Source organism: Triturus cristatus, chromosome 4_2, assembly GCF_964204655.1.
Source record: "Triturus cristatus chromosome 4_2, aTriCri1.1, whole genome shotgun sequence".
Classification (NCBI taxonomy): Eukaryota; Metazoa; Chordata; class Amphibia; order Caudata; family Salamandridae; genus Triturus; species Triturus cristatus.
The window spans coordinates 710,862,695-710,882,739 of NC_140586.1; the positions used below are offsets into that span (position 1 = coordinate 710,862,695).

The 20,045-nt window shown below is 43.6% G+C and overlaps 1 protein-coding gene across 1 annotated transcript in view; it reads left to right on the forward strand.

The window, feature by feature from the left end:
* Nucleotides 1–20,045, forward strand: part of GLIS1 (GLIS family zinc finger 1) — a 1,425,682-nt gene that overhangs the window by 1,249,689 nt on the left and 155,948 nt on the right. Inside the window, exon 7 of the mRNA XM_085602586.1 lies at nt 6,182–6,329. Within this exon, the coding sequence (XP_085458712.1) occupies nt 6,182–6,329 (148 nt within the window). The remainder of the gene's footprint in view (nt 1–6,181; nt 6,330–20,045) is intronic.

Consider the following 20,045-nt stretch of genomic DNA (forward strand, 5'->3'; position numbering starts at 1 on the left):
ATCGGCACACGATACTTGCGCTGGGCGAATTGTATATACAATAGCCCGGAGGCGTGCATTAGGGTGAACGGTGTCGCTTCCTGGCCTATTTCAGATTGGAAGGGTACTAGCCAAGGGTCCCTGCTCTCACCCCTACTCTTCGTGCTCTATATGGAGCTGCTTGCCAAAAGAATCCGACACCTCCCCTCTTTCTCCGTTATCGGATGGGGGACAAAGAGCACAATATCTCACTTTATGCAGATGATGTGGTGCTCTTTTTCACACAACCGTCACTCTTCCTAGCCCCCCTCTTCAAAATTAATATCCAGAAGACACTGGCCCTCAGCTTGACCCTCCCCAAGGCTGATCAACAGCAGCTGGCGAGTCAGTTCCCATTCGCGTGGGCCCCCGGGGGTATCCCTTACCTGGGGCTGCAGATATTCCCCACGATCGAGAAGACAGCCCAGGCAAATTACTCAACGCTCTTAGCTGAGCCCCAACCGGAGCTCCTTCCTTGGAAGAAACATACAATGTCATGGCTAGGTAGGCTGGTGGCTATCAATATGACTCTTTTGCCCCGCATCGTTATTTGATGCAGATGCTCCAATAAAGCCCCCGCCCGACTGGTGGCTCAACTGCAGCAACTTATCGAAGGCTTTATATGGGTGGGGAGGGAAGAGAGCACGCAAGGCGGGACACCAGATGTACCTGAGGCAAGCACATGGGGGACTTGGGGTTTCACATCTGGAACGATACTTTCAGGCAGCGCAACTGCATTATATGATAGAATTGTACAAATTGGCATCGGAGAAACACTAGTGCTTTATTGATCGCGCAATCGCAGGCTTGCACATTTGAAAGGTACCCTGGCTCCCTAAACGACACCGGCCGATCGTGGTTTATGTTTCACCGGTACTGAGGGCTACCCTTGGGGTATGGGAAAGGGTGCAAGAACTTCCATGTCGCCTCTGACCCCTTTCATAGGCAACCCAGATTTCCCTCCAGCTATGGAAGAGAACAGTTACCTTAAATGGCAAGAGGCCAATTGTAAAATAATTGGCGACCTTTTCGATGAGAAGGGAGTCATGGACTTTCCCCAACTCATGAAAGACTTCGAAATCCCAAGGACGCGTATTGGAAATACCTGTCTCTCCATCACTAGGTGATGCAAGCACAGGTGCACCACCGCGCAGGCCACCCCATCATTAAATTAGAGGTATGGTACATAACCCGTAATTCAGACAAGCGCTTGCTGTCAGATATCTACTCCTTCCTGAACAAGCCTAAAAACAACATTAAATCCCCTGCGCAGCATAGATGGGAATCTGAGCTGGATCGTAGGTTTTCCCCCAGAGAGTGGCAGGATATCATTCATAGGGCCAGGGCTTCCTCCTGTAGCACCACTGAAAACATTTTTTTCCTAAAAGTAGCACACTACTGGTACTATACCCCAGTCAGAACTACACGTTGGAAACCTGGTGGGGATGACCTTTGCTGGCGCAGATGTGGACAGCCTGGCACACTCACACACACAATGCCCGAAGAAAAAGGCTTACAGGGACTCAGTTATGCAAGACATAGACACCATTTACCATACAAAAATACCCAGATTTCCCAGGTACACCTTACTAGGACTCCCCAATCCTCTTACATATGCTCTCAAGTCATGTCAGGGAAGAGCGATCACTCTAGCGCTGGGCGGCGCTAAGCAAGTGCTGTTGTCATCGGTGGGGAACAAAGGAGGTCCCGACTAAGCTGGACTGGTTACATAAGGTTTGGGACATTGTGGGCATGGAGAAGATCACGGCAGGCCTTACCCACACTCTATCCAGATTCGATAAAACATGGGGCACCACCATCGAATTCCTATCTTCGAAGTTTATGAAACTCAGTTGCGCGAGATATCTCCGGGTACTCCGACTCCCTACTGCAGATTCCCACACAGAGGACCACACCTATGAAGAATAGAACACCCTCCCCTGTGGACAGATGCTCACACTACTGGGACATAGACCACCTCTTGATACCTAAGCCCTGACCATTCTATTTCTATACACTCTAACTCTCCTCACCCCATCCACGAAGTTAAGTAGTCTTTATTGCTCCCGACCGACCAATGGATGTAGGTGGTAGCTATTGTTAATCCTTGCACTCTTAAAACTAATAAAAAGATTTAAGCCATAAATTATTTGTTTTGTGGGGGAGTCATGGTGACGAGGTGCAGCCCTCTTTTGCCTTTTTTCACTTTGTCATGACTCAGGGACCATGCCGCTGAGCTTCATTTCTGTGAAACCAGTTTTGAATTTGGATCTGTGGGCCCTAAATGATCTTCTGGCGAAAGTGCTCCCTTATATAATCAGGTTTGAGTATTTCTTAAATGTTAGGCTTATGGAAGGCTGACGAACCCAGGTTTGCAGACCTTCCTAGCTTAATGATCCAGATATCACTATAATTTAACCTTTTCTTTCCCAGAGTGAAATAGTTTTGTAATCACTAGTTTCTCTATAACTATTCAACTAATTCACTTCTTTAAGTAATTTCTATTATCATGCAAATGCTGACCTAACCATAACCACACAGGTGATATAAACAGGACCAATCAGGCCCTGATGACGACCTCTTTGCCTCCCAATGATCCTCTAAACACTGACTGATACAACAATTCCGGCATCAATGAGTCTGGGGAAACAGGAACAAAACAAGGGAAGAGTTAATCAAGTGCTGAACACAAGTGGAGGAAAAGGAAGAAGTATTAGATTACAAATGCAGTCATTGATAATGTAACATGTTTTAGTACACAACTGTATTCTAGGGACGTGTACTCACGTGTCCTGATCATTCAAGAAGCAAAGAAGCAGGCAGAGTGTATCTCTAACTCAGTCTAGCACAGCAGCATGTCACTAGTAAGCTGCAGCTGACTAGGAGGACAAAAGCCAAGAAAATAAAAGCACAAACACTGGGGGTCGCGAAGAGAATGCAGAAGAAAAACAAGAATGAGGAAGAACTTCACAAGAACTCATCAACATGCAATGTTGCCAGACACAGACTGAATGGAACTTTTGCCGCTTATACTCATTCAACGATGTGCACCTCAAAAGAGCAAAGAAATGCAAATGAACGCCATATTGGATTGGGAAGATGTCAGTTACAACCATAGGATATGATGGTTGCAACAGAATCTAATCTGGCCAATTTACACTGAGACAGGGCCAATTACACAGCAGATCTAGCGCACAAAACCCTCCACGTTTTACCTGGCTTCCAGAGTCTTCAACCCACAGTATCTCTCTGCGGGGATCTTTCTTCACAAACTCCATGTAAATGGTTATGTTTTAATATTATATTTACTACGTGACACAGGGATACTTGACGGACTTTTCCTAAATCTCTAAGTTGTCATCTTGACAGGTGGAGAGTGTTTTGGTGTATGATATTGATTATATTGTTGTATGGGGATAGATGTGTTAGCAACTAATGGTGCTTCTGTGTTGCCATTTGATGGTGGATGTGCTGCTGTATGATGTTAGTTGTGTGGCTTTAAGGCTGTGTGTGGGCTAATCTATGATAGTGTTATGTGGATATGTGCGGTAGGCAAGTGCTTGTGTGACAGCATGTGTGTTGAAGTATGACAGTAAGCTTGCTGGCATGTGACAGAGAGTGTGTTGGTGTATGATGGTGTGCATTTTTGTGTGTGAAGTGGGTTATGCAAATGTGTAATGGTTGGTGTGTTGGCGTTTGATGTTGGGTGTATTGGCCTAATTTAAGGAATCCCAACCATACGCTGGGGTCTCCTTCAAAAGAACAAATGTCTCCTGCAAAGTAACCTTGGCTCACTATTAAGAATAGAAGGCTAAGCTGCTCGTACTTCTCCATGTGAAACGCTGGGGTATGTAAGGGTCAACAATTCATACACTTGAAGGAGCCGTTGGTATTTAACATTATTCTCCACATTTTCAATTTGTTTGTGCTAAATAGTGTTCATTTGATTTTTATGAACTTTTTTGAAGCAAAGATTCTGCATTCGTTTACTTTTTAGTGATACTAAACCATGTTTGCTGGAAATTAGCAACTGTCCCTTTTGCAGATGGAATTCTCATAAATCGGGCAGGGATCTCTTCAGGCATACATTTCACATCCCTCTAGGTGGCCTCTTCAATCCTAGTAGACAAGCTCAGTTCATTCGGAACTAAGGTTTAATGAAGGACAAGTCTTTTTCTGTTTGCTTCAGGTGTCTGGAAAATCTACAAGTGCCTTGTGCTCAGTATAAGAGCGGATCCTCACACCACTCCTCAAAACATTCCTGGACCTGAAAAGACTTCACCTCTGAAGAAGAAGGCACTTTTCTGGAAGAAATCAATTCATGGTCTCCCAACTTTTGCTGGAAGACAAGGACTCAAGGAGACGTGCCTCTGCCTGGAACCCAGAAACTAGAACTGTCTACAAGGCTCAGGTGGCTGACCTGTTTGCCTGCTCTAGAGAAACAAAGAAGCAAAAAGATTCTTTACTCCAACAAGGCACAGCTGACCACCGAGAATAGGACCCTAGAGCTTGGGGCTTCAGGAGTTACCACAAGGAACTTTTCATATTGCAGTAGAAAAATGAGACGTAGAGAGTTTTCAACCTCGCGACGACTAGTGCAAAGTGCTGAGGTTAGCAGGAAGGTTGCATGCAAAGCAGGTAAGAAAGCACAGGTAGTCCTGGTTGGAGCATTTGCCGTACAGAAAACAGGTTCAGCGCAACCTAATGGAACAGGTATCTGATCTAGTGGAGCCATTACCATCTACAGATTCCAGCCTTAACCACTGTAGGATTTTGTGAATCGATAGTGTGACTAAGATTGAAGGTAAAAGCAAGATGCAAATCCATTCCAGTTTTGAGGCAGCTGCCGCATCTAGATTCGTCCCAGGTGGAGCTTTTGGTACCTAAACTAAAGGTATCAGCAGGAGCTTGATGATGACATCTCAAGTTTGAAGAACCCTCACTAGCCTCACCGTTGGACCTTGCAATGCTTAAGGATTTTGACTCTCATTTCAGGGATTACATCGACAGAAATAATTGTGATTTGGATGGCCCGCTTAATGTACCTGACCTCTGCTAAACATCTGGTAAATACCTCACTCTGTAGTGACAGTATTTACTTGGTGTGGGTAATTCCTTAACCCCATCTGCCCCACTCGTGACTTTGGCCTCATACTCCATTGGGCATCAACAAGACTGCGGGCCCACTGTTTTGGGAAACCATAGGCTCAGTGCTTAATTTGTAAAAAAATTATAATAATAATAAGTGCCGGCACCACACATTGCCACTGTACTTACACAAGTACTAACGATCACACGGCTACAAGTGTGACGATTCAGACTGTTCAAGGCCGCCAAAGCTTCGAGAATGGCTTGGGTGGCAGGTATTAGTTGTTTTTAATGTATATTGAATTAACAAACAACTGTTTTTGTGCTCATCTTTAAATTACACAAACAGCGCCACCATGTGGCAGCTGTCATAAGTGCAGGTTCCGGTATTTGAGTGCCAGTGCCAAGCACCCTAAACCACCGGCTCAAATTAAGCACTACATAGGCTGCAATAGTGCTTTGCCTAAAATAAAGCAACTTTTGCATAAAGTGCTTGAATGATGCCTTTCGACAAAGATTACTTTCTTTGCCAGGTTCTATCTACGCAACTGCTTCAAGGTAGACAACAGATGCATCAAATCAAATCAAATTGCTTTCCAATTCTATAAGTGTAGATTATATGCACAACGCAAGTTTAAAGTGATGTGTGTTTATCTCAGTGGGTTTTTCAGTACTCACTGACCAATCTTGGTATGTTAACACTGACATAATATAGCCAGTGTATGTTTTTCTGCAAATGTATGTCTTTTCAGAAATAATTCAAAGGAAACATGGGTGTGCATCCTCAGTGCTTCAGGTCACTCCGAATTTCTTTATTCTGCTGCATCCGCTAGAATGTAAACCCATCGCATAAGAACAAGTTGTGAGTACGTTCTGGCCATCAAATAAAGGAAATGTTCGAAAACATCACCATGTGTTTTGAATCCATAATTCAGATAGGGAACAGAATGTTATCTAACAAAAAGAACGTGTTTTCTGTCAGACATGTGCTTTTATGGAATGGTAATGTGTTTGCAGATTTTTTATTTATTGTGAGTTTGCTCAAATGGCTTGCAATTTTGTGTTTGTCTCTCAGGCATGTACACTGGCTCTGGTTCCGCCCACAATGGACTCATGCCACCCACTCTGGACTTGTCCACAAGGCACCCCAGTCTGGAGTCCTCTCTGACCAGTCCGCATCACCACCTATCACCACTCTCTACAGTGGAGAGCACCAGGGAGGGGTATGTATCCGAAGTGCACTTTACCACTGCCGCCACTATAGTCACTGTTTATCACAAATGCATTGGTGGCCATTAATTTTCAGTTTAGGCTTTGCTCTTATTAAATTCCAAAGTATAAAATATGAGGATTGCATTAATAGTATAAATGCAAGATTTAAAATATAAATGTAGCATAAAATACATAATTGAGTCATATTTTTGATATTTTTGCTTGATTAATACTTAACACCAACATTACACATACATTGAAATATAATACTATTTGTATCATCCATATGAACAGAGATATTTGGAACCCATGTTTCTCACATGTGTTGTGCGGATGTGCTCGTTTGTAATTGCACGCGTATGGGTGTAAAAGAAGTTGTCAGCATACTCTCATGATCTGGAAGCGTTATCATTTTGGCCTTATAACGGCCGGGCAAAGGTGGCTTTCAGGATATGGGAAATACCCAAGTCGTGGGCCCTAGGTCCAGCTTCGCGTAAAGGAGAGACACGGACAGGCATTGAATTGAACTAAAGTCTTTCAAGTCTATTTTCTTGATCAAGGAAAAAGACCCCTTCTTGCACTGTGGAGCAGTTTTGATACTACTGGAATTACTTGCTCAGAACTGGTCGGCGTTATCAGTTAATATAATACTGAAAACATATTTCTTAATTAAACGATTTTCACAGTCTAGTGTTTCTGCATTGAGTTATGTGTCAATATTATCATCAGATGTTTTTTTGACCCTGTGTTTTGTACTCACATGCACTTCAATTGTAATTGCATAAAATCTGAAAACTATACACAATAATCCAGTAGTTTTTAAAATATATAACCTCCCAAGTCTTTGAATCGGATCATTCCTTCTTCATTCAGAGTTCTTAAGTTAGTTACTTTGGCAAGTAAGGTACTTTCCAAGTTGTTGTTCCCATTTGCAGTTCTTCTTCAACTCCGTGCTCTGTCATATGACTCTTTTTACTCTCTCCTGCAAGATCAGTCCGCAAGCTCGTTTTGAACTTTGGTTGAATCGCAGATTAAGTTTAAAACAATTGTCAATTTTTAAATACGAGGAAGAAAGATGAGATGAAAGTGCATGAGAAGTGCTGCTTCTGCATACACCTCCTCTACATTCTCCCAGGTCTGAAGAGACCATAGGGAAAGCAGTGGCGGACGGTGACATTTGAAAGTGGTGAGGCGTAAAATGTTTGTCATACTTCAGCATAGCGAGCGAGCGTAGCGAGCGAGCCCGAACAACCTAAGGGGGGTTCGGGGGGGTTCTCGCCCCCAGAAAATTTTGAAAAATTAGTGGAAAAATGGTGCATTTTCAAGCAAATTTGAGAAAGCAGAAAGGTTAATAAAGCAATGAAGAAAGTGCAGTTATTACAGTAATAAAGAGATCATGTCATATAACATAGGTAGCTGCTTATTCATTATAACCACAGAGCTTCATAACAGACTTTGAGATATAATGCATTTCTGAGTACCTCACAGGTGTTTTTTATTTAACAAACAACTAAACAGGTGGTCGGAAACTAGCAGCATTGAACATACATATGTTTACTTTTTGTATCTAAAATCAGCATGTCTGTCTTTAAGAGCAGCAAACATTTCAATTACTTGAGCGTTAAAATCTGAGATATTTTGAACTAACTTGCTCTCTATAGAGAGCATTGCCAAAGCATTTAGTCTTTCCTGAAGCATGGTGTTTCTTAGGAATGTCTTAATCCTCTTTAAGGCGGAAAAAGATCGTTCTGCCTCTGCTGTTGTCATAGGAGTGGTTATGACAATTTTAAGTAAAGTCACTGTCTCTGTAAATGTATTTTCCATATTAAGTTTATGAATTAAAGTCAGCAAAGCCCTGGCATCTCTGGCATTTCGGTACACAGGCATTGAGTACAGTACAGTCAACTCACTTTTGAGGTCCTCTTGGTTGAGCATAGGATAAGCTTCCACAGCCTCATGCAGAGCATGCTCAGGGAAGGATTCACCATATTTTGCAAAGTTTTGACTTTCCAATAATGCGGCACTCACCAAATGTTTTGTGAAAGTAAAACGTTCTTGTGCATGCACAATTACAATGTCACAGATCTCCTTTGCATTTCGGACCAGAGTGGTGATGTTTTTCCTGTGGTTTGCAAAAGTTGAAGCCTCTGGCAGTTTGCTGTTTAAATTGTCAACCTCATTTCTCACTATGCTTATGCGCTCGACAAACATAGCGGTATTTCTTTTCACAGAGACAGTATCGATCTCTCGTGCTTGTAACTGTTTGTATAAATTTTCGACAGCTGACATTATGTCTTGAAAAAAAGACAGAAAGAACTGAAACTCTCCATCTTCTAGTGTTCTAGCAAAGCCACGGGCTTCACTTTGAGTTTTGAAATCAAAGGTTTCATTGACTTCTATATTATGAAAACATTTCACAAGGTCCTCCCTATATTGATATATTAGTTGGACTGTACGTATGTTAAAGTTCCAACGAGTTGAGGATCCCCTTGGAACCCTTTTGTCCACAATCTCCTGAAGTGCTTCCGTTCTTTTTGGGGAACGTGAGAAGAATGCTGCCATGCCTCCTACATCCTGAAAGAAAATTCGTGTCTCGGAGATCTTTGATACTGCCTGCTGCATAATAAGATTAAGTTGGTGGGCGTAACAGTGCACATAATGAGCATAAGGGCACACATCTCTAATTCTTTTCTGTACTCCACCAAGGCTTCCACTCATTACGGACGCACCATCATAGCTTTGTGCAATAAGTTTTTTTTTTTGGTGCACCTCTGGAAAAATGAAGTTCAGTTGACGCAGTATAGCTGCAGTAATGGTTTCTGCAGTAGAGTCTCTTAAATGAGTGAAACCATAGAACCTCTCCACAACATTATTGTCATTGTCCAGGTACCGAAAGACTAATACGGACTGTGTTTGTGTGGCCACATCAGTGGTGTCATCAGCCTGAATAGCCACAAAGTCTGTGTTTTGCAACTCTTGGACAATATGGCTTCTCATAATTTCGAGCATACACTCAAGGAGTTCATTTTGTATAGTTTTAGAGGTGCCCTTAAAGACTGTAGCAGGTGCTAAATGTGCTTCCATTTCCTTGTCTATGCTTGCTATTAAATCCACAAGGCCTTTGAATATTCCTGGATTTGTGGAATCTTCAGATTCATCATGGCCTCGCAATGTCAGTTCGAAAGCACCACAGAAACAAATGCAATCAATTATTTTTGATAGTATGTGCCTATTCCGATCAACTGCTTCATTGTGTTTCTGTATTGTTTGGCGGTATGCACTGTTTATGTGCTGCTCAATCGGTGTGTGTCCCAACATTCCCAGTGTTGTCACGTTTTCCATATGCTTTCTTGTGTGTGCATGCTTTTTGATTTTTTCAGACAGATGCTTCAAGTCAATCACTCCTTCTCTTGTCCAAGGAAAATCACCATTAAACAGCAAGCAGGGGAAGCAGAACAGTTTGTTTCTTGACGGACACCCTGTAAGCCATTCAGCTTTTGTGTACCAGGTGTTTGAGAATGTACGTGTGTACAAATTTCCTCTGTCCTGGGTAACTTGTTGTAGTTGTAGGTCTGGCCGATCAGGTCCTAATCTCTTTATATGTAGTTTATCTTGTAGTGGTCGTGCATGGAATGACCGTGTAATTAATTGTTCTACCGTATTCATCATGGATGTCGATGCTGTCCTTACCAATATGAAAGAAGCCTGTCAATAGTCAAAGTACAACGTATAAGATTTGGTGCAATAATATCAAATTTCAGTATAAGTACATCTATCATGTGCATTATCGCAATATATCTCCAAAGCTCCCCTTTGGACAACAGGACTGCTAAAAATACAGCCTTACTGCCTGCTGCCTCTGTGTGCCATAGTGGTTGCTGAAGACACTGCAAAAGAGACTGTTTGAGGGCCTTGAACAAGGCAAGGAAGGAATAGATAGTGCCTTTAACAACCGTTATTGCCCAAAGCACAGGGCTAAGGCTCAGTATTATCCACTGAGAGAACAATCTTCAGAATGTGCACCCACCCCAACCACCATCTAGAGTGACCAGTGACCACAAACATAGCCCTAATTCCAATCTAAAAAAAGATATCATCAGTTTCCTTACCTTTAACACTGTTGTTTGTTGGGTCGTAGACGGGATGAAAGAGCAGCAAAGGAGGTTGGGTCCTCCTGTTCTCTGTCCAAAAATTGCCCAAAAATTAGGTAGTGGTTCAGTTAATGTTTCAGACTTTACCAGGTGCTGAAAATAAAAATATAACAATTTATTTTTGAAACATTAGGGTAATCAAACAAAGACTGGGGGGGGGGAAACATAACGCTACAATTTTTACCTGCTTGCAGTTTGCATGCAGCTCTTAGATGACAGTTAATAATAGCTCACTGTTGTATGTTAGGATTACAACTTACAAACTGCAAGTAACAAAATGATCTCTCTGACAAATGCAGTGACTCACTGACCTATTTACATCATGTGCATTTTCATCATCATCATCATCATCATCATCATCATATAGTCTTTATTATCGATTAGATTCATCATAAAAGACAATACATTATAAAAAGTCCACACAAAGACACTTCAAGAACTAAAAACAGAATTGAGAAAGAAAGAATTAAAAGAACACATCACTGGGTGCTGTTAGGTCTTATTTCTGATGATCCAAACCCAACCCAAGTATTTAGCCACGGCAATTACAACAGATTCACTTGTGTCAAATCTTAAAATACTTAGTGCCTCAAGCCCCAGCCTGGTGCCCATGTTGCGACAGATGGGTTTAAGCCACTTCGCCCGAGGGGCAGCATAGGCCGGACAAGCAAAAAACAGATGACCAACAGATTCAACACAGTCAGTACACCAGCGACACGATTCGGACACCTCACCCTTCCAGCCTTTAGTAAACAATCTAATAGGTAAGGATCCGACCCTAAATTGATGATAAAGTTTCCTGTCGCAGGGCCTGCAAATAATATCCCAGTAGTCTTCTAAATGGGGAGCATTTTTCCACTCAAGAAACCTTCCGGTTAAAGACTCTGCCGAGATATGAGTTAGCTGTTTCTGATATACCATAGACCAGTACAGGCCTTTAAATAATTTTTTTGCAGGAAAAGGGTTGTTGACAGGATCGGACCATAGGTTACCCAGGCCCATAGCTTCCAGAAGCAGTCTGACTTCCTTAAGCCAAGCTATATTACCAGAGCCTAAAATGGAACGTACATCCAGAAATAACTTAGCATAGGGGGCTAGTTCGGGGGTAGTCCACAGTCTGCGCCAAAGGGCCAGAGGTTTAAACCGAGCGATGTCCTCAATAGAACGACATCCGAGGTCCAATAGTAAAGGTTTCACTGGACTAGAGCTAGGGAGGCCCGTAAGGTTCTTAAAAATTTTATTTTGCACCTTAACCAGGGGAGATAGGTCAGCAAAACCCCAGAGTTCTGCGCCATATAGGATCGCAGAGCTAATCCTAGAGTTGAAAATCTTAATTGCTGGGCCTATCCTTTTAGTCTGGGACTGTCTCTGTTCTTTTACCAGACCGCCTGAGAGCTGGGCAAATTTAAGGGATAGTATTTCAATTTGTGGCTTCCAGCTCAGTTTATTTTCCAGAACAATCCCCAGGTAAGTCATGATGTTAGTACGTTCGAGAATTTCATTATTCATCATGACGCGGCCTCCCACGCTTCGTCCTTTATTGAAAACCATGTACTTGGTTTTTGAAACGTTCACTTGTAGATCGTGATCCGAACAAAAGATTGCAAATCTATTTAAGGCTGCCTGTAACCCCCTCTGCGTCTGTGACAGTAAAAGGGTGTCGTCAGCAAACATGAGCAGTGGGATTTTAATACCACCCACGGAGGGAGCGTCTGTTGAAGTAGATGTAAAATACTGCACAACTCTATCTATGAATAGCAAGAAAAGAGTTGGCGCAAGGATGCACCCTTGCCTGACACCCCGATTTACTTTAAATTTATCTGTGACCTGCCCTTGGTTCCCCCAACGAACCTGGGCAAAGTTGTCATCATGTAGCCTAATAACGATGTTCAAAAGCTGAGCAGGCATCCCCAACCCCGCCAAAACCCCCCATAGTTTTGTCCTGGGTACAAGGTCAAAGGCTGACCTGAGATCGACAAAAGCAGCGTATAGCGAGCCACCGCCAAGGTAAACAGTTTTCCAGACAATCAATTGGAACCTAAAAACCTGGTCAATAGTGCTAATACAGGATCTGAACCCAGCCTGCAACGATGATACAATATCCTCCTGCTCAATCCATAATTGAATTCTTGCCAAAATCATCCTAGCGATGATTTTTTGGATTGAGTCAATTAAACTGATCGGCCGATAGTTCCCGGGGCACGAGCGATCACCCTTCTTAAAGATGGGCAGTATCTCGGCCCCTTTCCATGATTCCGGGATATCCGCCCCTTTTACAAGGGCGGTAGCCAAGAAGGCAATATATGGTACCCAGATACAATAGTCATGTTTGAAAAGATCCACAGGGACACAATCAATTCCAGGGGCCTTTCCACTAGACATCCTGCTTAAGGCCATTTCGACTTCCTTACAAGCGAAGGAAAAGTTTTGAAGGGAAGGGATATCTCTCGGTGTTTGATGGGGCATTTCATCGGCCAGAATAGTATTCGAAAACTGAGACTCAAAATACTCCACCCAGTTCTCAGGAGGAATATGGTTGGAGGGGACCTGCGAACGCGAAGAATTCCCCCACTTCACTATATGCCAGAATCTGGTCAGATTTTTAAATTTACTGGCAACTAAAAGATCATGCCAATGATCATCATCCCATTCTCGTTTGGCCAAAACTTTGGCCTTACGATAGTTACCCCTGGCAGTTCTAATATTAACCATGTTCTTTGTTTTGATGGCGATTTTCAATTTGCCATAAAGATCTCTACACAATTTGTTATACCATTGGTTGCGCAGTGGTAGGCTGGGTTTCTGTACTTTACTTGGTTTGGAAAAAAGACCCGAAAACAAGGATTCATGTATGTGCGCCGTTTCCCTAGTAACAGCTTCTTGATTTTGAAGAGAGTGAAAAGCTTCCAGCGCACTTGTAACCTTGGTATTAATTTCGGCTAGAACAACACTATTAGTGGCAACCCTGTCCCAGCGCACTCTCCGAAGATTATTGGTAAGAAAAGCGTCTGCGGTCAAAATCACAGTTGGTTCGGTACTATGGCGTGATATACATGACCGAATACTCAATACTAGGGGATTGTGGTCGCTCTTGGGGCGGTCAATGATCGCCATATCCTTTAGAGCATACCAAAACTCCACTTTGATAAGAGCATAATCGATTCTGCTGCGGCGAAGGCCATCATTAAAAGTGTCACGGCCATACTTATCGGAACTAGACCGACCATTTGCCGCCCTGAAACCACGCTCCATACATAAGCTCATCCACTGGATAGCCGACTCAGACCATTTCTTAATGGGTGGAAGATCAAGCTGGGGAATATTCCAAGCGACATCCACTTCCATAGTGAGTGAATCCCAAGCAAAATTTAAAGGCTCGAAACAACAATTTAAATCCCCCACAATAAACACATTAGTACCAGGGTTGACAGTTTCCAAAAACCCATCAAGTTGCAATAAAAGTGTTAGATCCGCGACCACCCGTTAGGCCCCTGTTATAGACATTAATAATCATAATATCTGGTTCATTTTCAGGGTGCAACACGATTATCAAAAGGTCTGGGCTATCAACAGCCAAAACAGTTGGACTACATCTAAGCGTTTGCCTGACCCAAATACAAAGACCACCAGAGGGACGTCCCCTAGTCCCACTGATAGCCCCTTTATGAAAATTAATAAAGCCCGGTGAATATACTGGATCCACTGCCCACGTTTCTTGGAAAACCAGAATGTCCTATTTGTTTACCCAAGTATACCATTCTTCTATTGTGGTTTTGTTCCTTAGGCCCGCGATATTCCACAAAACCAAGGTAAAAAGCGGTGAATGGGCATTGTCAGCTGGCGTTTGAACCTGAAGCGAAACCTGGGAGACAATGTGGGTTGCTGGCTTGCCAGGAGCTAAACACTGGTGGTCACCAGGGCAAGGTTCTGAGACCATGTTATTAGGGCACTCATAACGAGACATTCTGGCAAGAGGTACATCAGCTCCTATAACTATAGGAGGGGGGACACAATTTAAGCCTTGAATGTCCACAGGATAGTCCCAAGCTAATAATAGGGGATCTAGATTTGAATTACCACAGGACACATGGGAAGGAGGACAATCAGTGTTGGGATGCTTACCACCAAGAACAGAGGGTCCCTCCACGAAACAACTACTGGAAAAATTTCCCCGACAAGCAATACTACCCACGCTTATATCAAATGCACTGGCAAAGACCTGGTTGGTATTATAGCTAAGTGCCAGTCAGTCAACACCATCCATACTGCCCAAGGGGCCAAAATGGTTGAACAGGGGGAGATTAAAATCTAACCTGGATGGTCCTCGATGGCCTCTAGGGACCCTTTCCCATCCCGTTGATTGGGCATGATGGACAATACTGGGAACAATAGAATAAAAATATGTTAAATCTAATGTGGTTATTCCACTGGGTCTCGCTTCATTGGGAGGGTGGAGGATGTGTCTCACCACTCTAGGGTCCCTAAAATTAATAATAATGCAATCGCCATCCAGATTCTTTGGTTTTGTGCCAAGCCAACACACCCTACGTACGAACAAGATTTCTGCGCAAAGGTTAGATGGTAAAGGCCTATTAATATTGAGCCAATAAATAACCTTATTCTTGAGCTCATTGTGAGACTCAATCTTGTCTTGAGATATCCTCGGAACACCTGCCAGAATTACTGTGTAGGGAAGTGACTCAGGGGGAAGATTAATGCAGGAGTGTTTACGAAACAATTCATCACTCTAGGGGACGGTTGAAACTACTGGGTTGTCATTAGACTCAACATTTGAAACATTAGAAACCTTAGAAATCATGTTCTGCGTCCGACCTGCTCCGGTTGATGGAGGGACATCACCCGGAACATGGTCCATGATAGAGGAGCTAACAGGTCCATTTTGTACAGTATAGTTCGGGGGATTACTAACCAGAGAAGGGGGATTTAAAACAGTCTTTGGTAAGGCTGCAGTGCTGGACAATTGGATAGACCTAAGGCCAGGCAGGGACGCTAACGTTTTTTCCAAGAGAGTCGAGTTTGCGGCCACAATATTTTCTAAATTCCCAATGTTAGTAATGAGTTATTTAATTCTCTCATACATCGGTAGCAACAGTGATTTTAATAGTTTCTCAAGGGTGTCCAATAAACCATCTGGGGGAAAGTTAGCACAAGGCTGACTGGATGTAAACTTATCAGGCATAAGACTGACAGGGGCTAGAGGAGTACTAGGGATAGTGGAGGTTTTTTGGGGAGGGTAGAGGATATGGACGCTTTGCACACTTTAGCCCGTCTACCCTTATTTGCCCCTCCCACCCGTTTCCTTTTTCCAGTTATAGGGTGGCTCGTACTTCCCTTAACCAAAGTGTCGTCCCGTGGGTTAACTATGGGGGGCAGGGGGTGGACAGTGCTAGGTTTCACAGTGAGGGGTCTGGAATCTAAAATTGAGACACTATCAGAGGTAGAGTTCAAGATGTTACTTGTGGTATCCAGCCCCGCAACCTCAATTCTTGGCACCAAAACGGAGTCAGAATCGGGTTTTTGCGGTCGACACTCAGGGGAAACAGCTGCCATAATTGTGCCCAATGAAGATCTCTTAGCCGATAAATCCAGTGACAATCTTTTGTCGGTTAGAATAATTTCGTGCTCTAGGACACGAACAGCTCTCGTGATGAAGTTATCAAGGGTCCCTGAAACTGAGTCCCCAGTGATATCTTGGGCAATCTTTCTCCCGGACCTTAAAGAGGTCATTATGTAATAAAACAAATGAGATAAGACAGCAACAACAAAGTGGCGGCTACCCTGAGGCACAAAATGTAATGCTAAAACAAAGATACCCTGAATTAAATCACAAAGGCATAGCGGGACGCCACAAACAGTGCTGCATACTCACAAAGATAGCACAAAACAATATCAACAACAGCACAACTCACTAAGGAGCCACCAGGGTCTCTGAAGCAAAGGTCTGGGCCGGCCCGGCCTCTCCCGGCCATGAACGGCCACAAACGGTCCCGCCCTTGTCCCGGGCTTCCCCCGGCGCGCGACCGCGTAGCGAGAAGCCTGGTCAGGGATATGCGGAGATCAGCGTGGGCGGGAAGAGGGCACAGCTGTGCCTAGTCACGGGGCTGCTGGTCCTCGCAGTCCCGACCAAATTAGACCTCTGCAAACAATCCTCGAGTCCAAAAGAGCCACTGTCTCCACTGTAACGTAGGATTTAGTAAAAGAGTCCCAGTCTGTACATAAGCTCCACGAACAGAGCAACCTCCAGCAACGAACGGCACCCGCGAGGCGGGGGCCGTGAGGCGCTAAAAGTGCTCGGAGATCAGAGTGGGCGGGAAGAGGGCACAGCTGAGCCTAGTCACGGGGCTGCTGGTCCTCGCAGTCCCGACCAAATTAGACCTCTGCAAACAATCCTCGAGTCCAAAAGAGCCGCTGTCTCCACTGTAACGTAGGATTTAAGTAAAAGAGTCCCAGTCTGTACATAAGCTCCACGAACAGAGCAACCTCCAGCAACAAACGGCACCCAGAGGACTCAAAATAGAGTTGACTGTACTTCTAGGGGTTGCTCAATCATGTGCATTTTGTGATCTGCATCAGGTACATGTTCTTTGCAGCAGGCACATTAACCATCTGAAGTTCTGCGCTACCTTTCCATGAGTCAAAACTTCCATTACACAAAACTCTGATCTCTCTCTAGGAAAAACATTAACAATATCCTCACAATATGCTCCTCATGCACACCAACACCCAAAGATACTACAGACATTATTAGATAGTCCATTTCACCCTCACACACAATAGATCCCCAGTGCCATGTAGTGGGCAGCAGGATGCCCTCTAAAACGACAACTCAATACAAACTACTGAGTAATGCTTCTAAACAAGAGAAATGGCACAGTTCATTCTCTCACTCATTCAGATACAAAACTCACATCAAAGCGACTCTGTGCAAACTTAGACTCAGAAACGGCACATAAGCGGCTCTTCCATTAATCCAGTAGGAATAGCTGTTAACCTGAATACACTGAAAAGTCCCACAGTTCAACAGAGGTGATAAAAAGACCAGACTACCATGACTCTGCTCAGCGAGAAAGGCCAAAACCTAGAGGTAGAACAATTAATTACACGGTCATTCCACTTTGATCTAAGCAACGACATGAAACAGCATAAAAAATGCATACGCTGGAAGAGACATATACATACATAACATAATGAGGCAGAGCTGCCTATGACTGAATGCCTCAAAGACTGAAAACGTGGTTTTCAGTGGCTCCATTGAGTACACACTGACTTCCCTATAGCTGAATGGGGTGAGACAAAGTTCAGAGGATGCCAAGGGATGTTTAGTATAATTCTGGGAAGACAATGAAAGGCCATAAAAAAAAATTAAAAAGCAGAGCCCTCTACAGAGACAGACAGCTTACTGTAATGACGAGTTTCTCCAGTAGGCAGGGATGCTACCGTCCAACTGTGCATTTGCTGGGCGAGAATAGACGCTGTCTATCCATTCGTGCTTCACAATGAATAATAGTGCGGTAGTTAAGATGGCGGGCGCGCTGAGGAGAATACATCGGCGGCAGAAATGACGAGAAGCGCAACGCGCTTCGTGCTGGAAAACTGCTCACCAGACGCACGGCATCTTCCAAATCCAGAAACGGTGGTGTCCGCTGGTAAAGGGTGCGAAATAACGCACCCGCAGCTCGTTAGATGTCCCGGTGCAGCGGAGCCCCCAGCTCAGGCGGCCATCTTACACGGCGCCGAAACCACACCCCTCTCCTTATATTTTGAAGAGGCACATTTCTGCCAATTTTCTACATAAGTGGCAGATGGCACAACGCACTGTGCTATTTTCTTTTGTAATTGCTGTAAGTCTTGACATTACAATCCAGTTGGAATTAACAGCACCCACCTTAATGAGCAGTATTTTTTCTATAAATACGACCAATATCTGCAAAAATGTATAGTTCTTAATCAAATAAGCCATCCAGCCATCTGCTGTATTTAGAGTGGGCAGTAGGATAGCTATTATTTACTCTCAATATCCATGAGTGTTTTCCCCCATTGGAGGCTTGATTTTTGAAAAATGAGTAGCTTTAGAAATGTTGGAATTTCGGACGTCATGTTTGATGGAGACGTCCATCAAACTTTTCCTACATTGGCAGGAACCTCCATGACGGCGGTTACTGCCAATGTATAGAGATGTCTATGGATCCGGCGGACACCTCTGAATTTGGCAGCTGGATTTAAGGTAGGGTGTAGATGTAAAGTCCTCCACCCCCCTGCTCCTACTCTGTCTGCCAAACCCTAAGAATTAAAGGCCTGATTTAAAGTTTGGTGGATGGCAACTCCTCTACAAACATGACGGATAACCCGTCTGCCCTATTTCAAGTGCATTAGGATATAGTGCACCTGTAATATGGTGGACAGGTTATTTGTCATGTTTGTGATATTGTGCGAATCTTTCAAAATTTAAATCAGGCCCTACGTTCATTCAAGAGACAAAAAGTGTTCTTGTTGCTCTTTCGTGAACTCTGATTTGCACATTGATGAGTTCATGTTCCCTTTCAGCCCGTTGACTTGCAATACCTCATCCTCTGAGACTAGCTTACATACAGCACTGAATACTTGAGCGTGTGAGCTGCAGTCACTGCAGAGCACCCAAAAGATGGGCACCAAGTGTACCGAAAACCCACTGTATGTGATGAAAATTGCCTCCTCACTTCTGCTAGGGTAGCAACATACAGAATTGATCAGGGTTCAGTGGACCCTAAGCTCTCATTATACTGGTGCCAAATGCAGCTTCTGCACTATTGATTACTATGTCACGGGTTAAGAGAAGTTGAATCCTGGCTTTATTCGTAGCTTCCCTGAATGTCATCTGCTGGGCAGGAGATTGTAAGAACTAACCTGTGGTAATGGCAGAACCGTTCTGTGCCTAAATTAGAGCTCCATTCACTGTTAATACAGACACACGCTAATCTCCACAACTGACGAGGTATATTGATGTTATTCAATTTTGAAATTGCTCTTTGTTTTGATTTGCAGTTTCCATGTGTAAGTCAAGGTCTTCTGGATGCCTGCTTCCAAAATTTCAACTTTTGTGCATTCATTTTAACAGATTTACTTCTCTCTTAATTCACATGCATTGATATAAAGTGCACTTTTATCCCTTGGCATCTGTGCGCTGAATAACAGGGCCTAAATTTAGTTTGTGCATCTGGTTTGCGTTACTTTTTTAATGCAAACCAGACGCAAAGTCTACTGATGGGATTTGCAATCCAGTGCAAATTGTGATCTGTGTTGGATTGTAACCCAAAGTAACGCAGACCCCTGCACTGAATTACGTTACTTCGTATCAATGTGGTGTACCATGAGTGGCGCATAGGATTTCCCATGCAACCACACACTGGTTGCAAATCCCTTTCTACAAAGAAGTGTTAACAGGGATTTTCTCCAAAATCGTGCACCTACCAGGATTCCTTGCTGCACAAAAACTATGCTGACCAATGCACAAGGGTACTTGCTTTGGCGCACTGCTGTGATAGGGCCGTATCCATAAATTCTGGGCCTGTTCTAGAG